This window comes from Panulirus ornatus, chromosome 20 (genome assembly GCF_036320965.1).
Source record: "Panulirus ornatus isolate Po-2019 chromosome 20, ASM3632096v1, whole genome shotgun sequence".
Lineage (NCBI taxonomy): Eukaryota > Metazoa > Arthropoda > Malacostraca > Decapoda > Palinuridae > Panulirus > Panulirus ornatus.
The window spans coordinates 3691904-3705913 of record NC_092243.1 but is presented as its reverse complement, the minus strand read 5'-3'; the positions used below and the strand labels follow the sequence as shown (position 1 = coordinate 3705913).

The following is a 14010-nucleotide window of genomic DNA, read 5'->3' as shown; positions in this document are numbered from 1 at the left end:
AAACGAGACATGTTGACCACAGTACCTAAGCTGAGGCGACGGCTTGGCTTGGTCGAGGGTCTCGGCGGATCTGACCACCAGCTCTCGGCAGTGCTTCTGTAACCCCTTCAGCTCCGTCTCGGCGCTAGAAAGTGTCTGTTGGGAACATCCAACCAATTTAAATATGAAAATGAGAGATAGAAAGGAAGAAAAATTAAATATAAAAATCAACTTTGCAGCAACTACAATGATATTCCAGAGATGAGTTTTCCTGTATTGCACAATTTTTAACATTGCACTAGAGACCAGAAGCAGAAACCGACAAAATAATTCATAATTACTCATAAGTTTCCTCACAAGAATTACCTTGCAGATGGCGGCCCAGGCCTGCGAATTGGGGTGTAGGGAGGCTTCCAAGTCTCTAGCCAACTTCCGGAGGTGCGCCAGGCGACGTTCGCGCTCGCTGAATTCCTCCGAGGAACAAGACTCATACCCTGAAGTTCCCGAGTCGCTAAGGCACTCATCTCCAGACGCTCCCAAGGACACGGTCGTACCCTGGATATCTACACCCTGCAAGGAAGACAATAATTCATCAATATACCATAAAGCTAAAGTATTGGGTTACCCTCGTTTGCACAAGAGAGACAATTTGACGTAATCGTTTGCACAAGAGAGACAATTTGACGTAAGTATCCCAACACTACGGGTACGAAAGAATGTCTGTGTACCTTGGGCTCCTGGGGCCTGAGGATGAGGTGTATGGACAAATGTTATGGCCGCTGCTTCAACTGACTTGACAATGAGGTTCTTGTGTAAAGGCGTTAAATTAAAATGCTACATGGGGGACGCTACAACAGCCAGCCATCACAAAGGATAATCCCTCATCACATAAACTTTGCTAAACACAACTTTGAACAAGAAACATTACTTAATAGTTATTATGTAAATCTATGTGCTTAAAAATAAAGAAATTCAGTGATGCTAACAATTTTTCACAAGATACTTCTAGATTACATATTTACTTTACTGTAGGGAATTAATTAGGTCAGATACGCGCCATAAGCTGTTGTTGTTCCCTCACACTTGGTAAATGTAGTTCTCAAAACAATGAAGCTATGGCAAATGCTTCGTACACAGGGACAAGATGCATTCACAAATACACAATCTCGGACCGTATTTACTCACAATATGTCCAATGTTGTCACAATCAAATGACATTTCATGACCGTGAACATGGCAGATTACAACAGCTGATAACAGTGACACGAGGTTACCACCAGCTTTCAAGGCGACACCTCTATAATGGAGTGGTCTCTGCCTGCACCACCATCCTAACCCATAAGGGACTTCTTATAATAACTATAAAACAACAAATACAAAGCGGGGATTACATTATCCGTTTATTGTAAGTAAACTACATGTACGAGTTTTATTCATGTCAAGCACCCACCAAATTCCATCTGTGGTAGGCATCAACACCCGTGAATTTACCCAACAAGTCCGACCGACCGTTCTTTTCCTGATAAACTCGATGATTCTGCACTATCATGAACAATTCGTCTTCAAGCCCTAACTCATTACACCCCCCCCCCCTGATGACTCTTCTCAATTTGGTGATTAATGGGAATGTCGGTGGCAAGGGTGAGTGGGCTTTCTACCATTTAAATAAGACAGAGGAGAACGCGTGACCCCCTACAAAGCGGCACATTGGATGGCGGCTGGAAGGTCTTGTTAGCGACCTGTCAGTATTAATCATGACACACAATCCTCCCCTTTCCCTTGACATCCCGCGCAACTAACGCCCCTAGAGCAGCGACCATGCACCCATCCACGCTGGCTGTCGTGAAATAACCATCAGCAAACATTCGCGCAAACCGTCATGCATCACATAGATCAACATCCATCCATGCCACACAATGGGGGGGAATTACTATCAGCACCTAGTAAGTCCTTTATCATAACCGTCCACTGGCACACTACCCGCCAGCACGAGCGACAACACAGCTGTCGGAAAGTCGTGATGAGAAAACTGAAAACTGATCCTCGGGGTCATCTCCGGACATACGGAACTTCCATCTATCAGTGATCTTACGGTCGGTCAATCTGCAAACATGTGGTTACCCGTGAATTTACCAGCTAGCCAGGCAAGAGGGAGACGATCAGTGGCGAGTGAAAAAGGGTCGAAAAAAGGGGCGGCTGCAGCGTGGATGTACTGTGAAGGAAAGGGTAGGGGCCAGAGGTGACATAAGAAGCCTCCCAACTAAAATACAGTAAAGACTGTAGGTCGAGTGGGATAGTTCATACAAGATTCAACCGTGATGATAGGGTGAAGCGCTTGCTGGGCTTCGCACTTTTAACACTAAAAACAATTCTTTATTTTGAGCTGTAATTATAGCAGGGGGTGTGTAAACGGGAGGGAGCTCCCGGACACGAAAGGGCTGACGGCATTGTTGCGGGGCCGAGCAACAGGTGAGAGGAACGCACCAGGTACAAGGTAAGTAAAGTAAATCTTGGCGGCGGGCGGGCTGGGCGACGTGCAGCATACTGATGAGGCGGCACAATAGGGACATCCCGCCTGACGATTACGCTGCATCAACCAAAATTGATGTAGATCGTCCGCCGATAATTATGGGCAGCCTGGACGGGTCACACGTCTGCAGAGCCGGGTATAGCGCCTCCTGCCCGGTTATTTTACTGGTGCCACACTCACGACTGCCACACTGTTGTTACCAGGTCCAAGGAAAACTGGATCCAAACCAACTGATCATGGTTTTACCGTTTTGTATACAGACATTGTTTTGCGGTTTCATCCTTGTCTCGGTAATCATGGTTTTGCATAATCCTTTTTTTTCTTCGGGTCGATTGACTTTAAACCGGTAGTAGGCACGAGTACAGTGGTTCTGCATGCCTTGATATACTTAAGTGTTTGTTTTGTTTACATAGAATTTAAAGCGTTCTAATGTCAAACAATCCCAAGAAATGTGAGTGTTGACTGCTGTTCCCAACAAAATGATTTAGTCGGGACGAAACACTGAGAACTCGTAGCTTTTCATCGTCCCCTTAAAGTGCACAAGACAATATGTGATACGAGCCATTCTTACTATTATTAAGCCACTAGTTGTCCATATTTCAGCTGGTTTTGCAAGAATTACAGGACACATTTAGCTCAGGTTTCCAATTAATGAAACCACATTGTTTTGGTCCTATTTGTAGATTCAAATAGTTCTGTTAGGTAAAATAATTTAAGATATTTTTAAAGTATACCACACAGTATATAATGTATGGAAATGCCATGTATCTTTAAAGCCACAAAGTTTGTGGCCAACCCCGCAATGGGAGGTGAAGAATGGTGGCCACCCTGTTTGTTACCCGGTTAAGTCTTCGATGGTTTTCTACCTCTATTGACCTGGCTGAGCTTAAGCTGCTGTACTGGGCTAATATCCACCAAGCTGTTGGAAACAGCAGCCCGCAGTCCTACGTAGCCTTCAGAGACTGGCAGTGCAAAGTATCTGTCCAACGATTTTGGAGTCGTCTTCAAGGGTTGTCTTTGTTGTACTATTGTCAATGCTACGTATAATTATTAACTGCTACTGCTTTCACTTGTATAAGAGAAAATCTCAATACACGTTATCACAACTAACACTTCTGCATCACAATATTTTTTTTTCGAACTTGCATAATCTTAGAAATATGTTTTAAACAATTTCCAATTGATCACCCTTATTTTAATTCTTAAAAAAGTCGCTTTTATCGTAAAAATAAAAACTCTACAAACACAATTTTCTCTTGGTACACAGCCAAGAAAGGCTTTCGAACTCATACTAGGAATCTTTTTGGGGAAAGGTGCGTTGCTTCCTACCTGTGTCTTGGTATGCTGGAGTAGCAGCTTCTTGCCAGGCTGAGTCTTGCGTCTGTCGTTAAGTAGCCGTGCCACACCCTGCACTGAGGCAGTCACGGTGTCCGTCAGCGGTCCCGTCTGTATGGCAGCGTCTAGGACCTTGAGAGTGTCTCCGTCCTGCCTCAATGCTTTGGTTAACTCCTCCGCCTGCGTCTCCCACAGCTTCCATGTAGCTTCCACGCCTTCCAGCCGGGACACTTCACTGTTTACCCTGCAAGAAACAACGACACAGTTACTACAACGTAGAAATAACTAGTGAAACATACAAAAAACAAATCAATTCTAACTTTTTGCTCAATTTATAATCTGCCGTAGTGAATATCTTAAATATTTTTTATGAATACTTAATGAATACTTATGAATACTTAATGATTTGTGTTTGAGTGTCAAATGTCATCTTTGGATCTGTGTTCAACACACAGTAAGTGCCAAAGACTACAGAGTAATGTATATACGAGGTTTAGAAAATGCGTGTTTTTACAGATATAAAAGAGCTCTTTTGGAGTGAGAACTTCAAGCATAAAAATGTACTCTATGATACAACTTATCTGAAGGTTACACCACATGTAGTTTTATATATATATATATATATATATATATATATATATATATATATATATATATATATATATATATATATATATAATGCATTTTATATATCGTTAAAAATATGGTACATGGTCCACTACAAATACGTTATGTTCCAAGTGAAATTTGCATTTTTATCTAAAACATGACCTGCTAATTACAGTGAAGACCCCTGTGCATCATCAGACAGGAAACAGCTGACGCTCCCGAGACCTTGCCCTTGCCGTTAATGAAATGTACATCATATCACCATACACTTATTCTGGCGAAGCTAGCAAGCGAGAAACAGCACGCACACATAGACCGCAGACGATGGCTTGGAGAGTCCAGCACTCCACAGACATGTACTGGACAACACACACACACACACATACGTATATATGAACACAAGTACACACACACACACACACACACACACACGTAAATATAAACACTTGTGTACACGATACAGCATTAAATACATTTCATAAAATCTACAAAGAAATGAGGTGGTCTAATGAACTTCTATGATATTTTTCTTAAACCACTTTTCTGTTCTCCTAAGATGACCACTACTGGGGCACACTTCTTTAGCCCATGCCACAGGTGAGAGAGAGAGAAAAAAAAAGTGGGGGGGGGGGTTGGAACACAGTATACACATCACTGGAAACATGCTGGTCCGCAGCGTTGGTTGCGAAAAGCGAAATATAATTCTTTTTATTGTCCAATTATACTACCATTCATTTTACCCATGTCACATAGGAAATGACTGTTGATACACTTCAAGATTACGAAAATTATCTGACGTACATTCCGGATACAATCATTGGATTTCCCAACCCAGGGATAATTGGCCGCTGCGTGAGGAGACTACCAGACTCCTGATGAGGAAGGAATTTAAGGACAACAAAGACAGTAAGGTGAGTGAACATCTGTTATTACACGACAATTTTCAACTATTTATGAACGTGACGTCTCTAATTGCTGTCAGTAATTCCCAACAGCCAGATGTAACCGAAATTAGTCTACCACCCGCAGTGCTAATTCAATGTCCAACCTCTCTAGAACTACATATTTTTCCCCTCCAATTCTCTAATACATTATATGTGATGTTACTTGTGAGGTAACTCGTGTACGTAACTATGGTTGTAAAATGCTACTTAGGAGGCGTTTAATAACAAGACAAAAGGTAAAGGTCGCCGGTGCAAGTCGAATGAAGAATACTGACCTTCTGTCGGCCTCGTCCCAGACCCTGAAGAGGTCAGCGACGTCATCCTTTAGGGGCGCCAGGGAGTAGCCAGTCTCGGTGTGGAACCTATGCACGGCCAGGTTGACGCTCGACACCTCCACCTTCCGTGCCAACACCTCCTGCTGCAGGGCCTGTTGAGGGAGGAAGACACAAAGCAATTAGTCACAAGATCATCAAAGAGACTGTGGATGTCAGTCAAAATGACAATAGCATGGATAGGAAGGAGAAAAATTAAAATGGCATACATTTTATAATATGACCGATTCAAAAGGAATTATTATTAAAAAGCACGATATTAAAAAGAAAAATTTGATTTTTTTTTTGTGCCAAGAACCACGTCACAGGACAAAACCTTAATTAATAATGTCTTAATGGTGACAGGAAACGATCCAAGGTTGTCTCCACCTTGGCTTTAGCCCGGAAGCATTCACAAAAACCCTTTTCCCTCACAAAATGTTTTTGATTCAAATAGTATGATGTGTGTTTTAACTTTCCCAAGCCAATGGTTAATACAGTATTCCAGCTCCCCCCCCCCCCCCCGCTATTATCTTAAATGCTATTATCTTCGTGATTCCTGTGACACTTAAGTGATTAAGAGAGATTCATTACTAATTCTTGACGATGGGAAGATTATAATTTTGGACAGTACAGGATAAAAGATTGACTCACGAGTAGTGATTAAGAACCAGACGTATACAACACCACACAGGTTCGGTGGTTTTCTTAGATGCAGAGAAATTTGCAATGTGTGAAACAGTGACGTAATCTGAGCAACTCCGAATGATAATATCTGGTAAATGATGTCAAAATGTAAAAATTGTGATTAGTTACAGATAACGAAAATGAGTGAAAAAGAAAAGGTGTGCTATTATATATCAAATAAACCTTTTTTCTTACATTGGTCCTACTGTAAAGGCATTCGATTACTATTCGAGGATGTGTGCCCATTATAAAGGTATTGGAAACTCCGCTTCCCAAAACTTCTCGACTGTTGTGCGAACAGGTAGCTCTGAGGAATACATTAATCGTAGTTCTGAGGAATATATTAATCGCAAAGATTAAGTTGCAATCAATTTTCAAAAAATAACTGCAATAATTGCGGCAACCTCAGTCCATCACCCTACGACATGGTTAAACTGGACTGTCACGATTCTCAACATTATCTCTGGAAATGTCTTAGTGGAGGCTGGGTCCAAAAACCAGCAGCCTCTATCAATCAACCTTGGATCGTTTCCTGTCACCATTCATCCATTATTTCTAAACTGCCATTGCATGTTCTGAATCCCTTCATCGTTTTCATTATTTTTTCTTCTGACGCCACTGGTGTCGACTTTGATATATTTCCTCTGTATCTTTCTCGTGTGTCATCAATACAGGCAGCGTGAGGACTTTCCCCGTCATCAAAGTAAGGCGAGTGAACTACTTACAACCAGTCTTGGTGAATGAACACGCATGAGACGCACGCTGCCCAACTTCAACTACTGGCTGGAGGAGGCAGGCATCGCGCTAGGTCGTCGTGGCGGGGGTGAGCGCCCCACGCTGGGCAACGTCACACCTGACTGGTCACCGTTGGCCGCCCCCCTCCCCCCTCAATCCTCTCCCAGCTCCCTGCGCGCACCACCACGCAAGGAAAAACACACGCGTCACGAAAGCATCTCGAGATTTAATCATCTCGGCGACTCTTTACCGAACCTTTAAGAAAAAAAAAATCCTGGTAACACAAGTTGTCGCCTAGCTCCTGGTGTCTGCAGGCCGCGCTGTGAACAAGCCGTAACACTTTCGCTACTTTACAACTCGACTCTGACGTCATGCCCAATAAACAATAGCAACAACAACTAATGATCACATAAAACAGTCCTTAAAACAAGTAATTAGGGGAGGTGCAGCATATTAAGCGTCCACGGGAGACACTGACAAAAGAGCCTAGCTTGCGCCGGGCTATCACAAAGCCACCTCTACACCTATTTGACTGGCCGTCCATGCCTGACTAGCCGAACAAACCAGTCATGTCCAGTTTACCTACCAGTTTGCCAAAGACAACAAGGTGACGAATGACGGAAATTCTACATTAAGATGAGGGGTTGTGCTGTCCGGCCGCTCATCATGGAAATGTGGCCCATAGGAGAACTCAACAGCAAAGCGCAAATGGGATGTTTAACATAAACTGATTATACAGTTTTTATAGACCCGATTTCCATCCATATTAAGATAAAATTATACAGATGATGGATATATATGGACACGAAAAGGAATAAAGTGACTATCACTGCCCCTCCAGGCGAGCGGAGCCTAACGAAGATGATCGTTGCACTCTTCGTCTGCCGCACAGCCACGTGGCTCACATATGCAATATCAGTCTTGTGCAATATACCCTCAAAGTATCAGCATCGTCGTCGCCAGAATCTATAACCTGACCTACACGTCTTTCATCCCATCTACTGTAATGATAAATTATCAACAAGTCTACAATTTTGTAATGAGTTCCCATTACACGCGGATTTAACGATTCCCAGAATCATGCTCCTTGAAGGTACTTTTCAAATTAGAATTTACTGTATCTACAAAGGTGAAAACATGGGGATGGTGGTGGGGATGACAGCTTAGACTTCGTAGTAGAAGTAGAGAAAATGCTTTGGGATAAGGCAAGAGGATTTACTTCAACGAGACTCAAGACGAAAGGCAGGGGCAAGACAGAGTGGTGGCTTAGGGACACATGGGTTGGGGGTGGAGATGGGCGCCTTCGTCAGGGGTGAGGGGCCACGACGCCGCAGGGGGGGCCGCGCTGGCCGATCATCCGGAACGTCAAAATTATCATCACAGCACGAGGCAGCAGGCGCATGACCACACAACCCTCTGCACCATTATGCATTACCACCTCTCCCTCAGGGAACTCCCTCCACACACTCACACACACACAGCCGCCAGGCACCATCGAACTTATTGCGACACTGCTGAATCCTCCACTTGTGCCTCAAGGACAGTTATGGAGAGCTGCATGCATATACTTCCCCTAACATACAGCAGATTAACACTGCCATCATCTAATGAGCAACCTTCAAGAAAAATAACCAATTTGGATACTATTGCAATACGTCTGTCCTGCCCACAACAGCACAAGACCCATCGTTATTTGCGTCTAAACATGTCAGACCTTAAGTGTACATGAAGCAACTAGAAACTTTCGTCTGTGCTGATGTTTTGCTAACTTTCTTTGATTAATAACACCTGTTTTCAGTCTACAATCTAGCACTTGTGTTTTGTGTGCCAACAATTCGAACAATGTGCGAAAGCAAGACTGTCCCAAACGAAGCTGATTAGTGAAACCAGACACGTATGCTTACAACTTGATATTACTTTTTTTTTTATATGAAGATAAGATTCCTGGTATACTGAATACGCTTTCGCTTCCTGTCGAGTGTCCTTGTGACACAGTGGAAGACATACAAAAACTACACGCAAAACCTGATACTCATAGCAAGGTTATGAGTCCAAAATAATACAGAGGTACACACACACCCACACACTTGTGCACAGGACCGTGAAGTGGTGTAGCAGTAACCAGAAAACATTATCTCCCGGACAGTCGCATGCAACAATGAACCCGTGATGATGGCAGGGAGCCCCTCGTCGGTTCCAGACAAGGAACATCATCATTGGAATCTCCTCCCAGACAACTTGCTGAGAAAAAGCCCCTAATAAGCCAGGGAGGGTGAGGCTTATTATTACCTGACATCAGGCTGAGCAGGGTGGTAGTACTTTACAGGCCCACGTCGAGATGCACGTGTGAGAAAGGGGCCCGCTGCATGGTGTGGCCAACTGGCTGCATGCCACCCTATACTGCCAACTTAATACGCTCCGACGCGCAAGCAGCGCTCATCCACGGAATCATGCGTTGGTAAAACGCGTCAGTGGACTATCACTGCCTTTCCTTCCTCTACCTCTAAGTTAGGTCTCGTGGCGGCAGCGTCGTTGAAATGACAAGTACCAAGTATGGACGTGCAAGTGCGGGACGGAAAGATAAGTTAAGATTGGGTGCGTTGGTGAAAGGCTGTATGACAGTGTGTGTGTGTGTGTGTGTGTGTGTGTGTGTGTGTGTGTGTGTGCGTGCGGGGGGGGGGGGGGGGGTGACAAGGCAGGTAGTGAGGGTGTGTAGGAGGGAGGGAGCGTGCGTGTGGGGTTGCAGCGAGTCTGGACCGGGGAGGTAAGGATGGGGCGGTACGCGTGCTTTGAGCCATTAGGCGTACACGGGCCCCCCGCGGCACCAAAGCCCATCTGCACCCCTCCTAACCTTCGAAAATATTCACTTAAAATAATAATAATTGGCAGCGTCCAAGTAGCGCATTTTCTTCCTGCGAGTTTGGGAAGTTCCACGTTAAGGTACCGGACATACCAACACTGGTATCCAACTCTCCATTCTAATCCTATCACTCTACTTACATGGAACATACCTAGTAATGAAACTTTAAATCAGACATTGATATACAGTCCTTCAAACCGGGCACTTCTCTCTACCATCTTTATATAGGGATATTATAACTTGCGGTGTTAGATGTTAAGAAAAAATAATCAACAAAGGCCACAGTGGCGAATCTTGTTTGCTCAGTGGGCTAGGGAAGGGTAGAATACTATAGATGTTGTGGAAGAAAATCATGACAGCTTGTAGCATGAGGCAAGGACCTGGAAGGTCATCCTGTCAGGTGGGTGCATTTGGTTAGGGTTTCTCCCAGGGATGTAGTATCGCTCGCTAATGGAATGGGCCCGAAACATGACAGTCTTTCGTGTGAGTCTGAAAAAATATGGTGTGTGGAGTTAAAAGCATAGTTTGGTTTAAGCGGAGAGGGATGGAGTTAAACATGGTTAGGTTTTCTTGTAAGGTTGGAACGTAGATATGTACTGTTGTGGACTTGACGCCCACGTTTTAGCGTTGGGACTGAGCATGGGTAAGATATCTCTGTAAGCCAGAAGATGACTTGATCCTGCTGCAGGACCTGGAAATGCCTAGGTACTGCTGAGAGGCTGGAACATGCCAACGAACATTGTTGGGCAGATGCAAGGTCAGGTAATCATGCGAGGCAAAAGCATGGTTGGCTGGTTCGAGGCCAGTTAAGTGATGGCATGGGAACAAAGGAAGCAGAGCTAGACAATGTTGGAAGGTCACTCTATTGATAACTGATGGTACAAGGTCAATGCACAGCCAGCTGAAGGCGTTGAGAACAGAACACATTAAGCTTGTAATACGAGGCATACGGAAAGTCTGCTAGGACTGTCAGGGTGGAGCAAGGCTTGGGCATGAGGAAGATGAGAAGAGGAGGATGAACAGCGGCGTGTGTAAATCTGGCGTCGTTACCGAGACACGGGCTCCCGCTGAGAGACAGACCCCTGACAGTTGTGTGTATATATGTGTGTGTTGAGGAGGAGGAGGAGGAGGAGGAGGGGTAAAAATAAATTAGCAGCGTCTATCCCCATCACCCCCGGGCCTCCAACACCTCCCTCTATCCTTTATGCCACCATCATAAGCCATTACACCATTTCACTTCTTTCCATCTCTACCTACTTTTTCATTTCCTCTTCGACTCTCAATCCCTTCGCAGGTCCTTATCTTCTACTTCCCTTTCGAAAATATTTAATTCAAGGCTCCTACAGCAAGGCTAACTGTGCATACACCACAGGAAGGGCCGGGAGAAGATGGGGCACGGGCGGCAGCGACGCTGCAGTGGCCTTACGGATACACATCGTCAACCAGACAGCGGTGATGCCGGGTGAAGAGGATGGTCTTAACGATGTGTATATATGTTCGTAGTAGTGGAGTGCAAGAAGCCTGAGGACTGAGGTAAAGGCGATGAGCAGACGTGTCATGAGCCGCGGTGTCTCGTGGCCTCTCCTCTTACCACCAAAGTGCTTTCTCCTCTCCTCCCTTGCCCTCCACAACTCGCATCAAGAGCAATCATGAGTCCTCCTGCCCCTACCCCACTCCCGCAGCCTGTCTCACAACAAACTCCCACATCTATCATAAAATGCGTCTCAGGTGTCATTACTTTATGAGGAAAATTACGAACTATATCGTGATAAAAATTGCATATTTACACTATGGAATCCACAAGACTCAAACGAAAATAACTCACTTTCTTGATACAATAACTACAAAAATGGGATGGATAAACAACAACAGCAGAGAACAGTAAGCTGTACCCTGCACATCTGGTTTAGCTAGCAAGACCGGAGCTTGCTAGGGACCAAGCACGATTCGACACACTTGGAGACGAGCCAAAAATTCCACACCATCAACCTCTTACCAGCCTCTTCTGAGTTCGATTTCTTTTTCATGTCGGCGTACGAATAACATTTAATTCATCCAACCATGAGGATACATCCACCTACATATAGATAGCTTGTTTAAATTTACCATAAAAATGCTGTACTTTCTACATCCGTTTCCACGTGGAAAACAAAGAAAAAAAAAATACCTTGTGTGGCATAAAACTGACACCACAATACGGTATGTTGTACATAGAAAAAACAGGCAAGTACCACACAATGTGGACTTATCTTCCCTCTGTCCACAGACGGATGCCTGGTGCTCCTCCTCACCACCGCGATGCACTGCCGCCATTCTCTAAACAATGATGTATCCCGAATGTAGTTTTTGAAACTCCATAAATGGGCTCAATAGTTCAAAGGTAATGATGTGCAAAGCTTTAAAGGGGTCATTTTCAACCTATCTATAACCTATACAGATAAAGAAATTAGGATATTATAGCTGTCCTCCAGCAGACAACCTCGTTACAGACCATCAGGTCTTCTGTTATCTAGCTTTATCACGCACTAGCGAAGCAACATAAAGATCAGAGATAACGCCAGGCCACTACAACCAGAGGCCCGTGCTGAGAGAGACATAAAGTTCAACGTGGAACGATGGATTCAAATTAAGGAGATTTCTTATTAGGTTACTCTACTCCTAGGAACCGAAGAGTGGGGTTAAGGGTTCTAGTTCTGTAATGATGACTCATACAAAAAAAAAAAAAAGAAACCTTTATGCGCTCGATCAAGCCCATGAACATGATCAAAAGAATTAATGACGATAAAGGCTCAATGTCTGTCTTTAAAACCGAAAGATGGGATAAATGTATGACAAATTTTGACTACGTTATTCCATCAACTGGCAACAAAGAAACTTGGGTGCTGCAGCTTCAAAAATTCAAAGCCCTCACAGCCATATACTTTGCCAATTTAAGAAGCCTACTGTTCCCACCCCACTTGACACAGACAATACATATATATATATATATATATATATATATATATATATATATATATATATATATATATATATATATATATATATATATATATCCTACAGGAAGAATATTTGCTGAACTGATTCTCTTGTCAGAGGGAAGGCTACACATACTGCGATTTTCAGGAAATTTTCAAATGATCATGTAGAGCCATTTTTCTCTCTGCAAAATGGTAATTTTGCTAACAAGCCTGCGTGAGGCGGATGAGCGAGGTTGTGTGAACGGACGAACGGAAAGGTGCAAGTAAATTTACAGCGTCTGTTGTAAAGTTGGGTGGGGGGATCAGGATATATGTGTATCATTCTTATTTTTCTGGTGCCCAAAATTCTTGTCTTTCATTGCCATTTTCTGCATCTAAGTGACAGTCATCTTGAAGGACCTGACTGTTTTCCCGATCATGGTAAACAGCAAGTGGATTGTTTACAAAACAACATAATGAGCTTCAGGATGTATTTGATTCAGCAATGAACCAAAAGAAAAGTCTGACCACATGATCGATCACACACCATCCAGCATTTCTTGAACAAGCGACAGCATTGCTAGCTGCAGCCTTCCAACTAAATACTTCACAATATTCTCTAATATTACAATGCACAATGGTTAAGCAATGAAATTCCAGAAAAAAATATCAATACTCAAGTACGTCTTTTCTCTAGAAATCAGATATTACGTTCTTCTGGAAACCTCTGGAGAGGGACCAGTGCTTTGTGCCCAGCTGAACGGGAGGGACACAGGAGTGTACCGCCCCGTCACACCGATACATTGGACCTTCTAGCATGACATCACTTTGTTTCACTGGTGTATAATTACCACATAAGGGTGCAGCACGCTCCACTGGGACGCTCGGACCTGGAGCTCTGCCGGCCAGCCCTTTACCAACGCCGGCCAATTACCCGCTCTATCACCTAACCTCTTGTCTTGTCCCGCGGAAAACTTCAGCCCACGACCAACAACAGCCCATCTCCAAGCCGACCGACCGGCCACCAGTTCCCGTGCCCACACCCAATTCTATTCCTTGCAAC

General features: G+C 44.0%; 1 protein-coding gene across 6 annotated transcripts in view; it reads right to left on the bottom strand.

The window, feature by feature from the left end:
- Positions 1 to 14010, bottom strand: part of klar (klarsicht) — a 353898-nt gene that overhangs the window by 4906 nt on the left and 334982 nt on the right. For all 6 annotated transcript variants that reach the window (XM_071674529.1, XM_071674530.1, XM_071674528.1 and 3 more), the window contains 4 exons: positions 5673 to 5824; positions 3839 to 4088; positions 346 to 549; positions 26 to 135 (listed from right to left, as the gene is read on the bottom strand). In XM_071674529.1, coding sequence (XP_071530630.1) covers positions 26 to 135; positions 346 to 549; positions 3839 to 4088; positions 5673 to 5824 — 716 coding nt within the window. The remainder of the gene's footprint in view (positions 1 to 25; positions 136 to 345; positions 550 to 3838; positions 4089 to 5672; positions 5825 to 14010) is intronic.